Consider the following 18,756-nt stretch of genomic DNA (forward strand, 5'->3'; position numbering starts at 1 on the left):
AGGGGGAGAGCCGAGTCAGCTGGAAGAGTGGACACTCCGGAGAACCTCCAGGCCCTCCCCCACGCCTTCTCAACAGGAAGTTAAGAAAATAAAAAGGGGACCCCCCCCCCCCCCCACTCGGACCTGACAGATCCTAAGGCTTTCTTAAGATAATCTCTGGAAGCAGGACCTGGCCCTGCTGGGGCTCCGGCCAGCTCGAAGACCTAATTCTCAGACACAAACCCCTCAGCAGGGTGAGGAGCATGTGCTGGGGCAGGCGGTTGGAAAAGCCCCCCAGGGAGGGCTGGGGCAGCAGGCCTGCGGGGGTCCCGGCCCCGGCTTCTCCCCTTCCCCAGCGCAGACAATAGCCGGGCAGAGCCCAAAACCCCGTTCCACATCACAGGGCTGAAGCGCGGCCGGGAGCCGGAGGGGCCCCGCTTCCCGAGGCCCCTTTGTTGCCCAAGAAGGAAGGCAGGAAGTGGGTGGGATGGGCGTGGAAATGACGGGGGCCTCATCCTGTTCCTCGCACAGCCTCCTAGAAGGCACCAGTCCGAGGGCTGAGGGGCGGCGGGACAACAGAGCCGGCTCTGGTCGCGTCAGGGATCTCCCGGCGACGCTTTCAGGCGGGGGCGGGGGGACGTGAGGACCCGGTGGGGAGTGCCAGGGGGGTCCTCCTGGAGCGCGGGGGGTGCCCCGAGCAGGGCCCGCGCCTGCTGCGCTCTCCCGAGGTCTGACGAACCTTCCCAACTCAGGGATCGCGCCCCAGGGACCCCGGCCAGGGCAGGCCACCTGGGTTCGTTTCCACTGCTCCAGCCCTCCAGTGCCAGGCACAGAGACACAGGAGCTGGGGATATGCTCCCCCCAAAACAAAGAGTCCCCCTCAAGACCCCGTCCCGGGTTTCCCCCCCCCCCGCCCCCGATTCTCCCCTCCCCCAGCTCCGGGGATTTGAATGCAAACAAAGCGGCGGCGCTGGGAGCGTGGCGGAGTCTGGCCTGCGGACGCCCCCTGTCGGCCCAGTACCTCAGCGCGGGAAGGGCGGGGGGCCGGGGATGCGTTCTCCCCGCACCCGTCCCCCAACACACCCCCAGCCCTCCCTCGGCCGCTTACCCCAGGCCCGGGCCGGACCCCGCGGCGCGCTCCAAGACTCCGCCGGCACAGCTTCTCCCCAGAGCAGCCCCGGGGGTGGGGGCGTGTGGAGGGGTGCGGGGTCCCGGCGGCGCGCCCCCCACCCTTGCCCACCCCGAGCGGCGGGCCGCGGACGGCGCCCCCGCGGCTGCAGGGCGAGCGCTCCAGCCCGGGACCGGGTGGCGCGGCTCAGGAGCCTGGCTTTCCAGGACAGCCCGCCTCCCCAGCCGAGCGGGCGCGCGGCCGGGGGGCCGCGGCAGGGAAATCCGATCCCCCAACATCGGCCTCCGTCCAAGCCCGCCCCAAACTTTCCGTCGGGGGTGGGGGAGCCGGGGGCAGTTCCGGGGCCTGGCGAGATCCCGGCCGCGGACCGGACTGCACGAGGAACCCCCGCTCCCCGAGCCCCGCTGCCCCTGACCAGTCTGCGCCTCCGGACCCTGTGGCTGCGGGCGCCGATCGCCCCGCTCCCGAGGCCCCGCGAAGCAGCCCGCGGGGGGACGCAGGAAGGCGCTCGGGCGGACAGCTATCCCCGCCGCCGCCCCTCCCTGCGCCCCCAGACCCTGTCCCTCGCGCGTGCGGCGTCCCTCGCCCGAACCGGGGGACAAAGCGGTAGCCCCTGAGCCCCTTGGCTTCGGCCCCGCGCAACCCCGGCCTCACTCACCTCTTCTTCGCGGACTGAATCCCTGGGCGCCGCCCTCGCGTTCGGCTCTGACCACGGTCCGCCCCTGCCCGCGCGCCGCCGCCCGCGCACGCCCGCCCTGCTCCGCTGCCCCTCTGCCACCGCCCCACTGCCCGGCTCAGCTCGGCGCCCCTGGGCTCCGGCTCCCCGCGCCACAGCGGCGGGCGCCGGCTCTTTCTCCGCCGCGGCCGCGGCTCTCCGCCCCCTCCCCCCTGACGTCAGGCGCGGGTGGGGGGGGGGGGTCGACGGAGGCCGGGGGCGGGACGTGAAGGCCCGCCCCGGAGGGGGCTGCGACCCTCTGCGACCCGCACGCCTCCGGGCTTCCCGCCCCGGGGCTCGGACCCCCACCCCTTCTCGTGCCCTGCCACCCCGCGCCTCGCAGTCGCGATCTGCGCCACCGCGCCGGGAGGTGGGGCGAGGGAGGGACTCCGCGCCCTGGCACGGGGGAGTCGGACTCACCCGGTCTTTCCGAAGTGCCCCCCAAGGCCAACCGCGCGGGTTGGGCGGCCGGGCTCGGGAATGGGGCTAAGGGGCTCCCCACGCTGCGGTTACTGGAACGAAGGCGGGCGGGCCACCTCAGGGCGAGTATCCAGGGCTTCTCTTCGGAGTGGACCAGAGTGCTCTGTTTCTTGGTCCCCGATTCTGCTTCGTTTCGTGGCCCCAACTTCCTCTGACCTCTGCGATCAGCCTGGAACGGGCCTCACCAGGCAGGAAGACCTCCCAAGTCTCCGGAGACCTTCTACCCCTTGTTTCTCACTCTCCAGGCAGAAGGACCTGCTCAGCGCCCCTCGGCCAAATCCCGGCTAAGACAACCCTCGACTCTGGTTGCACAGAGCCTACCCTCAGGAAATGACTCCTTCTGGTGTCGCTGGAAGGCTGAATAACAAGTGACAAGAGCCCTAAAGTTCAGATGAAAGCGGCTGAGGGGAGACGAACGCTGGAGACGAACTCGCACCTTCAGAACCTCCAGCCTCCGCCCACAACAGCTCCTAGAAGTAACTTGTAGCTCTGGCCTGCTGGGTGGTGCCGGGGTGTCCTCCTTGCCAGCTGGTCCTCAGAACTGGGCAGGTGGACACAGGAACCCCAGGGAGGCCAGTCCACCAGGACCCGGAGACAGGTGCCACCTCCTGGCTAGGGGCAAAGGGCAGAGGTGAAAAGACTGGAGGCCCTAGGCTTCCGTGGTGACTTTAAGCCAGCTGCAGTCCTGGAGGGGAAGGACACTTTAGGGCCCGGTCATCAGATCTGGATTATAAATCAGTCCCGACAGGAGCTTTTGTTGTGGGTTAAAACTTGGCATCGGAAAAGTGGAGACCAGAAGAGTAGTGGAGATAATTGGGAAAAGCAGCCCAGTTCGGATTCAGTAACAATCGGGTCTTTGCTGGTATACATAAAGGCCCCTTCTCCCGTGCTGGCCAAAGCTACATTTCCCAGCTCCTCTCCACCAGGAAAAAAAAAAAAAAAAAGCTGTGGTCTTGGAGATGCCAGAGATAGAGGGCAAGCCAGTTAATCAGCATGGAGTGGGCGGGGAAGGCCCTGCTTCAGCTGACAGGGAGGGAGAAATGTGTGACCCACTCTTCTCGTTAGATTCCGCGTCTATTTAAGTGGAGGTAAACCCACAGGCAGGTACCCCTCACATTTGTTCCGTGCTTAGACTTTGCAACCTGCCTTCACTCCACCCTCATGACCACTCTTTACAAAGTAGGTATTGTTTCTGCCATTTTTTAGATAAAATGAGTCTTAGAAAGTTTAAGCATCCTGCCCAAAGTCACATAAATAATTAGCAAGGTCAGAATGTTAAATCAGGCCTTGGGGCTCCTGATCCTGTCTTTCCACTAAGTCACAGGGCATCCTGATAACTTTTAGGCCACAAACACTCCATTTCCTGCTGTTGTTCCTCACCTTCACCCCCTCACCCGGCTCTAGGTGTGAGGGTTACCAGGCTGAGACCTGAGCTCCTGGCCCCACCTGCAAGACGGCCCCAGTGGAAAGTCTCAGCAGGTGGTTTGGTTTCACTGGCAGGGACCGTCTTCTGTACCTCAAAGCAGGCTTCTCCATTCCTGCTAACAGACTCCAGAGCCCTTCCCTCTCAAACGCTCCTCAAAGACAAGACTGCAGCTCGCCTGCTCTCCTTTTCTGCCTTTGCCCTTTTCCTGCTGTATTCTGTTCCTTTCTAGCACTGGCCTGTTTCAAGGGTGGGTGGGCAGGGGATAAAGTTTCCTGTATGACTACTTGCTCATGATTCATACTTTAAAAGAAAAGCACACCTGGTCAAAAATGAGGATTCCTGGGTCTTAAATTAAGAAGAAAAAAAGTTACCGATACTGGGGGGAGAAAAAGACTTGTGTACCTGTCAAGTCTCCTTAGGACCTGTCTGGTGTATTCGATGAAAGGTACCCAACTTTCAGGCCTTAGGCCTTGACAAACCCTCTTATTTTCCCCATTTGTTCAACTGCTTGTAGCCAAGAAAAGGCATATGTGCTAAATGCCGCCTGATTTTCTCTAAGGACCCACTGGCAGCTCAGGCCCACCCCTAGAGATGGATCCAGGAGTCTTATCTGGAAAGCAAGGCCCCCCCACCCCCACGCCTTGGTCACGTGCCATGTGCCCCTCCTTTGAACTCCAACGCTCCTGAGTGGGGTTCTCTAGTCAACACTGCCTGGCTGACTTCCAAGGGAGTCAGGAGCTGCAGTCAACCCACAGGAGGGAAATGAAAAAGCCTGGGTCAGCCACCCTTCAGGGATCTTTCTGAGGGCCTGGGGACCGAGGTGAGTGTGGACGTAGAAAAAGGACTTCCTCTCTCCACTTCCTTCTGAAGGAGTTATCAAAGCCGTCCACCTGGGAAGCCTTTCCCTTCCAGCCCCTCCCTGCCACCAAAGGAAGCAGGAAAACATCCGTCATCACAGCCCCGGATGCCGCTCTTCCAGTGGCTTCCATCAGGATATCCCTCAGCCTTTTCCCAGGGGCTTAGTAGGGATCTGGAAAGGGCAAGTGGCGAAGTCGCCAGCATCACTGCGGAATTCTTGGCCTAGAGGAGGCAGACTCTCTAATTGACCCAGGACTGGTTTTAGAAGATCTGGTCAGCTCCCAGCCAGTTCCAGAGAGGGCCCATTACATGTCCCAGGGGATACTGTACGCCCTTGGGTGGCCTCGAAGTGCATACCTCTGCTCAGGTTACAGCGAGGCCTCTGGAGGGCCTGAGCCGTCACCAACACCTCCTCTCTCCTTGGTATCTATTTCTCTCTTGGGGGTGAGTGTGTTTGGGGAGGAGGGGGTGGTGCACAAGGACCGGGCCTGGGCAGGAGGGCTCCAGACGCCTGCACCGCTGGACACCCAAACCCTTCCTAGGAGCCCAGTAGGGGCAGCTTCGAGAATTGGAAACTCACTGCTTCAGCCTTTTAGGCCTCCCTACGCCCTCTCTGCCCTTGGCAGTGAGAACAAAGAAGGGAAATTTCAAAGGTGATTTCCAGGTTTCCAGAGCAAACTGAATAGCCGAGGATTAACTGTCAGGATGTGCAGTCTCAGGAGCAGGGGCAGCCCTGAGGGAGGATGAAGGAGGTGGCTCACTGCAGCCTCCACTCCGTGATGGGAGGATCTCGGGCCTATCTAATGCCGCTGGGGCTTCAGTGGTGCCCGGGCCAAAGGAGCCTGTGATGTGGCCAGGAACAGAAACCGGAACTCTCAGGCAAGCCGCCTGGGCCTCCAAGCCTCCCTGGCAGAGAGTTTCTTCCACCTCTCACCTGGCGAAGGCAGAGAGGCAGGGAGCCGTGGTACCTGGCCCTCTGCCTTACAGATACGCCCTGGCTCCCAGCATTCTGGGGACCCAGCGAGGGCCTCCAAAACAGGCCCAGGAAGTGATGGGCTACACTTCGGGGCTGCAAATTGAGGCCCTTGGCCTGAAGGTCCTTTATTTTGGGGGAATCTCTCTCCTAGTTAGCCTGCCTCACCCCGACCCCTGTGGCATGAAAGAACAAAGGAGAGGGACAAATAAACAGAGAAAGTCACAAGCGCCAGCCACAGTGAAGCTCCACTGGCAGATGCCACGGTTGAGCTGAGGAGTGGGCACAGGCCCAGTGGGCAGGGCTCCTCCTCTGCTGCTTCCTACTTACCTCTGTGGCCCCTGCAAAACCTTATCCCCACCCAGAAAGAGTCAGGAGGGATCAGAGACTAGCAATGGATTCTCAGAGTTGGAGGCGTGGGCAGAGAGAGAAAGTGATACCCAAGGATCTCCTGGGGGTACCGAAGGCCTACTCAGTTCTCACGGAGAGCACGTCAGAGACATCTAGCACCCCTTTAGAGATCAGGGCCCACAAAACTTATCTTGGGCAAGGCAGAGGGAAAACAAAAAGTATTAGGAACTTTTGACACTGCACCCGCCCCCTCAACTCCTAAGTCTGAGAGTTGATTTCAGAGCTCTACAATAAACTTAATTAAGTGTAATTACAGCCCTGGTCTACCATCTCACTCCATGGAGCTTCCCCAGTGGTGGCGGGGTGTGGGGAGTGGTCCCAGACTGGTCCAAACCAATGTTCCCCATCCCTGCTCCCTGGGTTTCTGACAGCTCTCAGGCCACAGCCAGAACTGCTCTCCCTGAAGGTTTACAAACAGCCCTCAAGTGCAGAGGGTGGGTCGGGGCCTGAGGACCCAGTCGCATGACTGTTCAGGGTGAGAATTCTGCAAAGCATAAGCTAGAAGTCAGGAAACTGGCTGAGCACGGGCCCCCAGTAAGGGACTGAAGGAACTCTCCTAAACTGCTGATGCTGAAATGAAACTTTACTGTGCACAAAGAACTCTCACATTAGGGATACACAGAGAGGGGAAGGAAGCTGGGGAGGATGGTGGCTGGAGGGCCCTGGAGGCCTAGGGAAACCAGAGCTTTGGAAACAAAGGCCTTGCAGGGAAGAGAAGGAGAGCTCAGAGGTGGGCTGGGCAGCGAGAGGGCAGGAGCCTTGCCTGGAGAGGCTCAGGGCAGCGGGGAAGGCAGGTGCTTGCTGCAGCTGACAGGTCCTCCTCTGGCCTCCATTCTTCATGCCTCCAGTTACCTGGGCCATGTGCACTTTGGCCAGAGCCAGGAGCGCTGGGCCACCCCTACCCTGCTCCATTAAACATCTTTACAGGGGCTGAAGTACTGGGCCTGTGGCAAAGAGAAAAACCGGGTGTGATGGCCTGGGCCCAGGTAGGGCCCACCGATGTGATGCGCCCTGACCCTCCAGCATCCCTTGAACTTCTACTAAGGCCTCCTCCATGTCAGATGCTGAGCCACAAGGCTCCTGGGGCTCCCAGTCCAGGCTAGGACTTGGCAGGTCAAAAGGCCACTAGACCGCAGCTCTGCCTGGGTTCCCTCTACTCCCTGCTCACAAGCCCAGGGTGGTGTGAGAGGAAGGTGTGACCTGCCCCCTGGCTCAGCCGGGCCACGAATCACTTTTCCTTCTTTTCATGACAAACACACTGCTTCCCAGCAGATTCCAGTGTGATCTGGTTCCTTAGGGGTTGAGGGTGAGGTTTGCTCTCCAGCTTTCTCAGAGACTTGTGAAATCTGAGACCCAAGCCACAGCCTGTGGCTGATGTGTCAGCCCCAAGTCAGAGGTTACGAGGAAAGGACGAGCAGAGGGAAGTCACAGGAGAGGCAAGCTGGGAGTCCAGGAACATCGGGAGGGGGTTGCAGAAAGAGGTCTTATGAGACCCAGCTCGCCTCCATCTAGGGCTGGGGGCTAGGGGATGGGAGGGCTGCTTGTTGGAGGAACGGACAGAGGCCAGAAGGGAGGCTGCCAGAGCAGGGGCTGGACTGTGCGTAAGTCTGCAGGCTTGCGAGTCAGGCTGACTCTGTGCCCTGGTTGTGATATTTGTATGCCGTGGCCTGCGTGATGGGGCAAGCTATTCAACCTTCTCAGTGACTCTGGCTAGCTTGCTCATCTGTAAAATGGGATCATAACAATACCTGCCTCACAGGGGTTACGTGGATTCATGTAGAAGAGGGTCTTTATTCAATAAATATTAGCTACGAATATTATTACCCAGAGAGTCTGAGAAAATCAGGAGCGTGGGGGTTGTTGCTACAAAAATCAGAGGGACCAGGGCAGCCTGGGTGTGTTCCTCCCAGCAGAGTGGGAGGCCGGCCCCAGGCCTGCAGGACAACTGGGCAGAGGGTGGACAGCTGGTGCCTCTGCTGCCCCTTCCTGGCGCTGCTCATGACAAACTGGCCCTCTGGCCCAGGCTCTTCACTCTCTTGGGTGAAGTTTTTCTTTGCCTTTACCCAGGAGTCAGCTTCCCTGTGCTCCCCACACCGCACCCCTGCACTGGGCCTTTGATTCTTGATAAGAATGATGACAGTCCACCGAGGACACATCTCCCCTCAGCCCCCACTGCCCTCTTCCCCCATCTCCCAGCCAGGAGCCCGGCAGCTGCAGAGGGGGTGGACACGCTGCGGGCTCAGGTCAGCTGCCTGACCACTTCCCTCCCCTCCCAGGCCTGGGGGCTGGAGGGGGCACCACCTGGGGCTGGCAGTGGGCCAGCAGCTCCTGCCAGCGGACGTAGGTCTGGGCAGCCAGGTCCTTGAGTTTGGTCCAGTGCGTGGCCTGGGGGCTCTCCCGGATGTGGGTGCTGATGTGGCGGTCCAACTGCACGCACAGCAGGTGCAGCTCTCCCTGCAGAGGCCATGGGCGGGGTGGGGGGGCGGGGTGGGGAGACAGGCAGGGGGCGAGGGGGGAGGGCGGGGCACAGGCCAAGCGGCCACAGTGGGGGAGGGGAGCATGAAGTCAGAGGAGGAGGAGGATGAGTTTGAGCGACTGTTCAGAAGTCAGGCAGGAAAGGGAGAGGAGGCACGGGGCAACTGGGGGCACAGGTCAGTGTCCCTTGGGAAGGCCTGGTGGGACGCTGGGAGGAGGACGAGGCCGGCTCTCCTAGGCCTGCTTCTTTCTCAGCCTCCCACTCTTTCCAGTTCTTGGCAGTGGGCTGGACTCCTCCCCTCTCGGCCCCAGCCCAGCCTCTTGGGAGACTCACCCACTGGTCTGGAGTAATGTCTTGGCAGCTGACCACCACCCCGGCCAGTGTCAGGAGGCTGTGGCACAGGTAGCAGACCTGCAGAGAGAGACAGGCTTCCCTGACTCCAGCTCCGGCCCAGCCCTGGGCTTCCTGCGACAGTGTCTGGGGAGAGGGGTCTTCAAGGAGGGCTCCAGGCCGCGCTCACTCAGAGCTCTCCCCCCATGAATGACAGTTCTCCCTCCCTTCAGAGAAAGAAGAAACCTCTGCCACCCAGAAATCCACACTGTCACCCAGCCCTGTCCTGGGGCTGCAGGAGAGAAAGCCTGCAGGGTAGAGGGGCCTGTTCACCCCCAGCTCTGCCTGGTGTCTGTGGTCCCTGAGGTCTCTGCTCTGCTCCCTGCGGCACCCACGCCTGTGGGCACTGTGACTGAGTGCCACCATCCACTATAGGGGTACATGGGTCCCCCATGGGTGCCCAGCTCAGCCCAGGGGGACAGCCCTGCACAGACAGATGTGCAGCTCAGTCCAGACGCTCCCACTGTGCTGACCGGAGGAGGCCAGTGGGGTGGGGGGCAGATGGGAGGAGGTCTGGTTGAGCATTTGGCCACCTTACCCACCTACTCATACCCTCGCTCTTGCCTTCTGGACACCAAGGGGTGAAAACAAGACAAAGGCCAATTCTATCTAATTAGAGGATGTGTTGATCCCGGGGTGCCCTTAGACTCTGTTGGTGCCCATTCATTTATGGGACATTCAGCTGCTGTGCAGAGAAGATGAAGTACGGGGAGCACCCACCCCACAGACAGGTGAGGCTCCTGCTGTGAAGACAGCCTGCTCCTGGCACTCAGTGGGCACGCCCCTCCACACTCGGAGGTGCCTGCTGCCCTGTCCCCTTTGGACTCCTTCTAAGATAGGAAGGATGGCAGGAAGCACCCCACCATCGTGCCTTTGGCAGATAAGCAGCCCTGAGGCTGAGCTGGGAGGGGAGAGGCAGGCTCCAGAGATGGCCAGCAGGGCTCCAGCTTGGTGATAACGGGGCCAGAGCTCAGAGCCAGCCAAGGCTCTCCTGTCCCCCCACTTCCCCTGCCCTTATCATCCGCCCCCTTCAGAGCACCTGCTGGTGCCCCACAAATGGCGACAGCCCCTGTGCACAGACCCAGCAGCCTCCTTAGGGAAGAAGCCAGAGCCAGTTTTGAGGGCACCAGACACTCTGGAGTGCTGTCTTCTCCAACTCAAACACCACGTGCAGAACCCTGAGGATGCAGGCCACCTGCCCCCTCCCCCAGCAGCACCTGCCCTGCCCGGGACCAGGCCTGTTCTTCAGCACGACAGCTGCGGCCCACAGGTGGCTGATCCCACAGGCTGGCCGGGCTGGGCAGCACGGCACCTGGCAGTGGGGAAAAGCAGGGGCCCACTGGGTGTGCCTCCAGGCGATGCTACCCCGGGACGGGGAAGATCCAGCCTACCCGAGCCGGCTCCACATGCTGGGTCCCCCAGCTGAGCCATGGCTTCCCACGGGCTCTCCGTCCCCGCGCGGCCCTGCCCTCCGGAGGCCCATGGCATTCAGAACTCCTGAACTCTGCAGTCCCGCTAAGCGGCTCTTTCCCGCCACCCCAACCCCTAGAAGCAGGCTCAGGCCTGTGTGCCAGACGTTGTACCTTGACTAAGACGCTGCCACAAACAGACGTTTGAGGGAAAAAGGTACTTCAGGAAGATAATCATTTGGTTAACAAACTGAATCTCAGCTTTCCCATGGACCAAAAGGAGAACGGGTGCTTCTAGCTTTGGGGGGTGGGGAGCGATTGGGGTGTGCAGCTCAGAAGGCTTCAGGAAGGAAGTGACGAAACTGAACCAGGTCTCAAAGGAACAGTAGGATTTGAAGTGAAGGTGAGCCTGTGGGGGCGGGGGCACAGCTGAGATGACACCACCAGACAGATCCCCAGCTGATGCCAGACACAGAGGAAGGGCTCACTGCTGGGGCACGGACCGCCCCGCTGGGGGACCAGGGGGCTGGAGCAGGCAGAAGGGAGGGGCGCCCTGGGGACTGGGCTGGCAGCAGCAGGACCAGACAGTGGGCAGTGGAGGCCACTCAATGCTGCTCCGGAGCAGGGAGACTGGATTGTGGGGGACAGACTCGGGGCACTTGGGGGAAGCAGGCCATAGAATCAGTTGGGATGGAATCTATGGAAGTGAAAACACGGCTCTCAGAAGGATTATGCTTCCTCCTTCATCTTTTTCTTTTCCTTTTTAAGATTATTTCTTTACAATGTGTGTGCTCTACTCATATAATCAAAATATGATGAAAAATTTTAAATTAATTTCAAACGAGACAATGCCAATGATACCTGACTGAGCCCAGTTGGGTCTGGGATGGGTGAGGGGCAGGGGAGAGGGCCGTGACCTTGGAAAGCACCCTCTTCGAGAGAGAGGCATTGAGCAAGCTGATGGGGAGAGGCGGCAGAAGCCAAAGAAAATATCCAAGGGCGATGCAGCCATGGGTTGGTGGCTGGGAGGGGGCCTGTCTGCACAGGTGGGTGTGAAAGTCCGGGAGGGGGTGTGGCAGAGGGGAGGGAAGGACTTTTCACTCGTAAACATTCCCCCCGACCCGAGGGTGGGGTGCGGAGGTACTGGGCTACAGGCTCAGGTGGAGGCCCAGGCCAGGCCCGGCCCCCCTATCCCCCCTCCCCTGCAGAATGTATCTTCCAGGAGGGAGGCGTGGTGAATGAGCGTGGGCCAGGGATCTAAGGAGTGCCCTGGAGTGTGGTGGGGATTTACTGAGCGAAAAAAGCGGTTACATGTGTACGGGTTTCACAACTTCATTCTTAAAGCCGATTCCCATAATTGAATCTGGAGGGAAAATCCCAGGAAAACTATTCTGAATATGTTTTTTTTGGTTTCTTGGGTTTTTTGTGAGGGTACGGGAAAGGTAGCTCTGAAAAAAAGCCCTGTTAACCACATTTTATACACCGACTGTCGGGGGTGGGCGGCAGGGGGGATTAGAGCTCACTACCTGGAAGGAGGGCTGGGAGCATGCTTCCCTTGCATCCCAAGGTGAGCCCCGGAACTGGGCCTAAGTGAAGGGAGGCCCTTTAGGAAAGACTTTACTCCAACTTAAGGGGATACGTTTCCACCTGTGATCAGAAATCATGACCGAGACAGCAGCCTTCCTAGTGGGGCTCTGTCGTCAGCAGTTGCCCAGATCATTCCTCCCCTCACCTTTCTGAGATCCGTGGACTCAGCGATGAGGAGAGGATGAGGAGAGGTAAGAAAGGGTCCTTCTGCTCTCGTCCAGACAAAGGGACAGACCGTGGGGGGGGGGGGGGGGCACGCCAGGCTTCTTCTGAACCCCGACCCTCCTCTCCCCAGCCCTGTTTCTGTGAAGGTCAGAGAAGCAAAACATGAGCAGAAACTGAGGCTCTAGTAGGCTGGAGGAGGCTGAACCTGGGTCTCCTTCCTCTGGAAACTTCCTCTGGTGGGAGGGCAGGGCTGGGCAGCAGACAGGGTAGGGCGCTCAGTACACAGCCAGGTGTGAGAGCTGCGTTTCCTGCTGCAGTTGTGCTGTGACCAAATCCTGAACTCAGCAAGCCCGTTCCTGTCCTGCTGGCACCACAGAAACATGGGGCTCTGTCTTCTCTTTCAAGATGTAGGAAAGAGAGGCTGGGCAGAGGCCAGGCATCGGCGGGGGCCCGTGCAGTGGAGGCTGGGCCCCCTGCCAGCTCCCAAGTCCTCCAGGGCTAAAAGTGCAAGGTGGCCCTTCCTCCAGCCTGAGGCCACTTCCCAGTCCCTAAGGGCAGGTGTGTGTGCATCTGTGTGTGTGTGTGGGGGGGTGTTGGGGTGGCTTCAGGGTTAATGAGCAGTGCAGGGGCACACCTCGAGTGGGGGGCTATATCCACCCAGGCCTGGGCATCTTTTCTCTAGAATGGGCCCTCCCAAGCTCAGGCCACCCAGCGCCTCCTGACTAGGTGTGAGTGGAGCCTGGGAAGCCTCCCTGGGAAACGGGCCCCGGAAACCTCAGTCAATCACTTGGGGAGAGGCAGAGTCGGAGGCATGGGACGTGCCCGAACCCAATGCTGACAAGAAAGGACGGTCCCCTCCCACTGCTGCCAGCAGGGCCTGCAACTTCCACCTTCCGGGTGTCTCCCTGGAGTCTGGTAGGCGGACTTTTCTGAGAAGTTCTGTGCACGATGCCTCCTTCCCGGCTCTAGAGCCTGGAGGCAGGCCCTGTCCTCCCCCTGGGAAAGGATGACAAGGCAGAGAGATAGGAGACAGCCCACTGGGCCTGTCAGCCTCGAGGGGGCCGGGGGAGGGGAAGGCCAGTGTCTCCTTTTCTGGTCCAGCTAGTTCCGGCCCGGGAACTGCCAGCCAAGTCTCCGTTTGCAGAGCCTTCGTCATAAAGCTAAAGGGAAAAAGGGTGGACGTTTCCCAGGAACTTCATCCTTTAGAAAATTCCCCTTGAGCTAATGCCAAGGGAGCTGGCTGTGGGTTATTTATGCCAAGAAAGGGCAGAGCGGGGGAGGGAGAGGATCTCCCAGGAAGCCACTCACTCCGGCCAGAACATCATAGTTTCTGCCACCTCAGGTCTGACCAGGAGTCCAGGCTCACCCAAGGCAACCCTCTGTTCAAACCCAGCCCTCTCCCTGGAGGCTGCCAGCCTAGGAGTTGGGGGGTGTGGTGCGTGGCAGACCTTGCCCTTGGCTGGAGGGTCCTGAGGGAGCAGGTCCAGCCAGGCTCCGGGGCACTGCTGTGGGGCATGGGGGGTCGGGGGAGAACTAAGGCTGACCCAGGAACACCTGCTGAGGAGGACAGACTGACTCAAAGGGCACAGCCTTCCAGCCAGGCTGCTGGGGCTCAGGGGCTCACACCGCAGGTGCTGCTGGCTCCCGCTTGGCAAGCTGGCCCTCAAGGCCAACTGCTGCCCGGTTCCCTGCCCGGGATGCCAGGACCCCAGAGCAGCCTCCGTTGGTCTCGCCTCTCCAGGCTCACAGGCTCTCTGGGGTAGCTGTCCTGAGGGACCTGCATTTGGCCGCAGGCTGGCTGGGCTGCTCTCAGCCCCCTTTTGAAGGCCTGGAGGTCCAACCCAGCCTGACGATGGACCCCGGGAGGAGAATTCTGCCATAGGTTCTGTCATTGCCACATGTGGGCCCTCTCAGGAGTTTTGTTCCCTTGGGGACACTCTGGTGTACACACACGTGCTGAAGGTCAGTTTTAGAACCAACGAAGTCTAGGAAAGACTGAAGCTGTGCTGGTCTGCCTTGGGCCATTTTAAAGCCAAGGCTAGAGCTGGGCCCCGATGAATTCCTTTCCTTCCTTCCTCCCTCCCTTCCTTCCCTCCCTCCCTCACTCCCTCTCTCCCTCCTTCCTTCCCCCTTTTATCAGATTGAACCCTACAGCACCACTGCAGTGCCCTGACCCAGCGTGCTCCCACAGAGGCCCTGCTGACCTTCACTCTCAGGAGATGTGGAAGCTGAGCCTAGAGAGGCCCCCTGACTGCGTGACCATCTCCACTAAGGGGTAGGCCTGGGGCAGGTGTCTCTGTGTACTCCCTTAAGCTGGACAAGCTGTGTGTGTGTGTGTGTGTGTGTGTGTGTGTGTGTGAGAGAGAGAGAGAGAGAGAGAGAGAGAGCGAGCGAGAGAGAGCACGTGCGCGCATGCTCCGTAAAGGGGATTTAACCCTGGAGAGGTCGAGGCCCTTCTGCACGGCACAGCCAGGGCCCAAGGGCCTGCTGGAGGCAGGACAGGGAGAGGCTGAGGTGCCCCCCTCCCCACTGGCAAGGGGAGTGGGGGTGGCAGGCCTGAGCCCCAGGGCATGGTCTAGGTAATCCACCACACCACACACAGGCTGGGCAAATAACAACAAAGATAATTCGTCAGGAGTAATCCTGAGGTAGGGCTCCTTGTGGGCCCCAGGCCAAGAGCCTCAGCTTGGTGACAGACCAAAGCTCGTCTAGCTAGTGTGTCCACCGGAGCTCAGGATGAGAAGGGATGCATTCTTCTAGGGGAACCCCGTCTGGACCTGTCCTGGAGTGTAGCACCTGCCACTGTCTCTAGGATGCTATTTCTTCCTATCGTCTTCTGCCCCACAAGTTAACTGCATGATTTATTCCCCTTGCCCAGGCTGCTCCTGCTCCAAGGTTACACTCCCTGACCTTGGCTTGGGCAAATACCAAAGCAGTAAGCGGAGGGCGGTGCCCAAAGGAAAGATGAGTTTGGAAGTGACTCTGACCAGGACAGGTCATCGGTCGTAAGTCCTAGAGAGGAGGAAATGACAAGGACGCATGACCCATCACTAGGAAATGACATGGTGACACAGCACCTCTTCCTAGCTCAGCATCCCTGAAAGCACAGGGCACAGAGGCCAGAGAACAGACGTCACAGGCAGGGCTTGCCAGACCCACCCCAGGGTCTTGCAAGGCCAGACACTCAATTCTGTAAATGAAAGCGCCTGTTTAGGCATGGGGGTGGGTGGAACCCTAAACATGGAGCAGGATGAGGCCAAATGAGGGTGACAGGAGACAGGCTGGCAGCATCTGGACAGGACCAGGACTTCCGACTCAGCTGCTGGGAATGGCCACTGGCTAGAAAGTTGCTCTCAAGGCCCTAGCGGGGTGGAGAGATGGGATGTCTCTGCTGAGGCTGCTGGAGGACCTCAGGGACCAGCATGGGTACCCCTCCACAGAATCCTCAGAAGATGAGCCCCTCACCTGCTCTTCTAGCTGCCCAGTGGAAGTGGGTTCAGAGGCCTGAGACCCTGAACTCACTTGAAAGGGACAAAGGGATTCTTTTTTAAGCTGTATCCTGAACTTGGAATTGGACCTTGGGCAGCCCTCGCCAGAGAGCCCTGGCTCTGGGTAGTGAGGATAGCGAGGGAACTAGGAGGACATGGCACCGTGGGGCCAGGTAGGGGAGAGATGCAGTTGAGACAAAAACAGGAAGGCTGAGGGCTTTTTGTTCCTGTGGATCTGCTGCAGGGGGTTATCTCAGAGCATCTGCCCCCGTCCTGTGTCTGCGGGTGGGAGGAACTGAGGGGATGCAGGCAAACCCTTGCTGAGTGCTCCCAACCCAGCCCACCCTTCCTTTCTGGCTTCCTGCTGGCCGCGGGGGTGGGGAAGATGACAGGCGGGGATTGGCTGGCTCTTCCTGCTCCTCCAGCTGGGACTAGAGACCCTGACCCCAGGGGGATCTGGAACGGAAACCCAGCTCTGCCAGCTGCCCAGAGAGGGACGAGATTCTCGGTGCCTATGTTTGAGAATCTATGCCTGGCTATGCACGTGTGCCTCGGTATGTGGGTGCCAGTGCTGCAGGGAGCCCCTGAAACCAGCCAGAGTATTGGCAGGGGCCTCCTCTAGGGGCTGGAGAGGCCCCACGGAACGGCGGCTTCCTCAAAAGCCATTTCCTCGAAAGCCATTTCCTCAAAAGCAATGGCTTCCTCCCTTCTCTATCTTTCTCACTTACTGAATTGTCTCCTGGTGTGTTGGCGTGGCCAGTGCCTGGGAAGCACTGCCCTCCTTATACTTCCCACGGGTGTCAGAACACAGGGCCACTGCCCAGGGCTGAAGACCAGAGGGATGCCAGACACTAAGGCTTCCTGGTGGCCAGGATCCTCTCTCTCCTTTGTCAAGTTTCAGCCTCCCATCCCCTACACTCAAGCCAAGGTGCCACACAGTGGGGACTTCAGCCCTGACTCTGGGAAAGAGGCGTGACCTGGGCCAGCCAATCACTGCATGCCTGGCTATGTGACTGGCTTAGAGGTGAGCACATGACCCAAGCCAGGCCAATGAGACTCAACTCTGGGACTCTGTTAGGATCCAGGACAGAAGCTCTTTCTTTCCTCCTGGCTAGGGTTGCAGAGGGAAGGAAATGAGCCTGGGGTGTCTCAGAAGCAGTGGGAAAGCAGCCTGAAAACGCACCAAAGGGCAGAGCTGAGAGATGCAAAGAGCAACACTGAGGTTTCACGACACTGCTCAGCCCCGGTCCAGCTAAGCCTGATGAGCTGTCCCAGGACCTTTTGGGACATGCGTTTGTGTTTCTGTCAGTACAGAGTCCTGGCAGAGACAGGGTGAGAAGGGACAGGAAACTTGGTGAGCAGAAGAGCAGTTGAGAGGGCTGCGGTCTGCCTGGCAACTGCTCCTCCCGACTGCGGACAGCCAGTGAGGGGCCTCACACACTCTTCCCGCTCCCCCCTCAGGTGCATGGTGGTGGGATTTGAGCCCAAGCTGCTTAGATGGGGCTCTTACAAGGCACTGCTGAACTCCCTGGCAGTCCAGTGGTTAGGACTCAGAGCTCTCACTGCCAGGACCCCGGTTTGATCCCTGGTCGGGGAACTAAGATCCTGCAAGTCGGCACTGCTCCTCCACCCACACTCCCAAGGCTGGCAGGCGGCACGGGGTGCAGGGGAGATGGGGAAGGGTCCTTCACCAGACTGTACCTGCTCAGGGCAGGCATTTTAATGGGAGCATGTGGTTGAGACAGACCCCCTCAAAGGCGACTCTGTTCAGGTGTATGAAGCCACGTGTGGACAAGCCACGGGCTAAGTGAACAGACTGTAATGACCACCGGAATCCAAGGACAGGAGAGAGAGGCTAGGTATCGCCAGGAAGGACTGGCATGAGCAAAGACATGGGCCTGAGAATGAAAGGTTTCTGGGAAAGACATCCATTGCTTGGAATCAAAGAGACTGGTTTGATTTGCAGGAGAAAAACCGCATGGGTGAAGTAGGGCCAGCTGACAAAGGCCTTATGAGGGGTTTGAATATGATGTGACAGGCACTTAGGTTTGCTTTTTCCTAAGAAAGAATGAGATGAAGGCGATCACAGAGTTGCCCAGGGGGACCTGAAGGATGAAGAGACAAAGGTAGGGTGTTAGGGCAGAAGCAGATGAGTCACCTGCCTAGGGTGGGACCCCTGAAGGGTCCTTAGGGGGACTGAGCCTGGGCTGGGGCAGGGCAAAGAGCAGGCCGGAAGCTGCGGAGGACTCGAGCTGGCTGGGCTTCAACAACAGCTGCCTGCAGAATCCAAGCCTCTCCTCCCCAGCTCAATAACATCACTTTAAGCCCTGTTCATACACTTGCAAAGAAGTCAGAACTCCTGGGAGTCCCTCAGAACTGGCCTGGCCCCTGGCCCCGTGTGCCTTCAGATGCTCAGAGGGGCCCACTGTGAACAGGCTCAGCGCCACTCAGGTGGCTGTGATGTTTGTCTAGGGCATGGACCTCCTCTTAGAGTCAGCTTCCCAGAGGTCACCTCTTCAAAGTTTATTTCAAAAGGTGTCAGCCATTCCTCATTTTGGATGAAATGAGGAAGAACCCACGCCAGGGAGGAACTAAGGAGTCCATTCTTCAAAACCAGTCAGTTTTCTCCCAACCCTCCTAATCTTGGCCTGACCAAGGTCCCTAGTCCTGTAGGCATGGCTCTCCCTAAGGTACTAGGCAAGGGGCAGGAAGTGCAGGGGAGAAGGCAGAGAGTGGAGGGAGAGGGAGGGGTTCCTGCTCCACCTGTCCTTCTAGGTGACATGGGGCCAGGAGCCTGTGCCCCAGCCTGAGGGAGTCCACGTCCTCTTGCTGGTGTCATGGCCAGAGGTAGAGTGCAGGGTGCAGGGGCGGGCGCAGAGAGCCAGAGGGCAGCGGCACCCTCCGTCCTCTCCCCAGACTCCCCAACCACACCCCAGTCACTTACGGCAGCTCTTGGCAGGGTCACCCAACACAGGGACAGGCCAGTGCAGGAGTAAAAGCAGTAAAACTTGTTTGTCAGCCCCGTTAACACATGGGTACAGCATAAAGATACACGGGTGGTGCACACAACAGACCCACGCACATGCGCGCATGCATGAGACACGTGCATACACACCTGAGCAGCAGGCCGTGCCCTCTGCAGAGATGTGCAGAGATGTGCAGAGGGGCAGAGATCCCAGGAGAGAGTTCAAAGGAATCCGTGTGGCAGGGTGGGGTTTACCCCAGAGCATCACCCAAACTCAGAGCACACGCCACCCCTTCACCTCTTCA

The 18,756-nt window shown here is 59.5% G+C and overlaps 2 protein-coding genes across 7 annotated transcripts in view; both read right to left on the minus strand.

Annotated features, from left to right (window-relative positions):
- Positions 1 to 18,756, minus strand: part of SEMA4C (semaphorin 4C) — a 30,366-nt gene that overhangs the window by 7,494 nt on the left and 4,116 nt on the right. For 2 of the 6 annotated variants that reach the window (XM_057741873.1, XM_057741872.1), the window contains exon 1: positions 1,088 to 1,758. The exons of 1 other annotated variant lie outside the window; for it this stretch is intronic. In XM_057741873.1, coding sequence (XP_057597856.1) covers positions 1,088 to 1,386 — 299 coding nt within the window. In that variant the 5' untranslated portion in view covers positions 1,387 to 1,758. 3 more of the 6 variants (XM_057741875.1, XM_057741877.1, XM_057741874.1) reach the window with 3 other exon arrangements.
- The window catches only part of FAM178B (family with sequence similarity 178 member B), a 98,609-nt gene continuing 86,386 nt past the window's right edge, over positions 6,534 to 18,756 (minus strand). Inside the window, 3 exon segments of the mRNA XM_057743370.1 lie at positions 6,534 to 6,915; positions 8,273 to 8,425; positions 8,781 to 8,858. Of these exon segments, the coding sequence (XP_057599353.1) occupies positions 6,883 to 6,915; positions 8,273 to 8,425; positions 8,781 to 8,858 (264 nt within the window). The 3' untranslated portion in view covers positions 6,534 to 6,882.

Source organism: Hippopotamus amphibius, chromosome 7, assembly GCF_030028045.1.
Source record: "Hippopotamus amphibius kiboko isolate mHipAmp2 chromosome 7, mHipAmp2.hap2, whole genome shotgun sequence".
Taxonomy (NCBI): Eukaryota; Metazoa; Chordata; class Mammalia; order Artiodactyla; family Hippopotamidae; genus Hippopotamus; species Hippopotamus amphibius.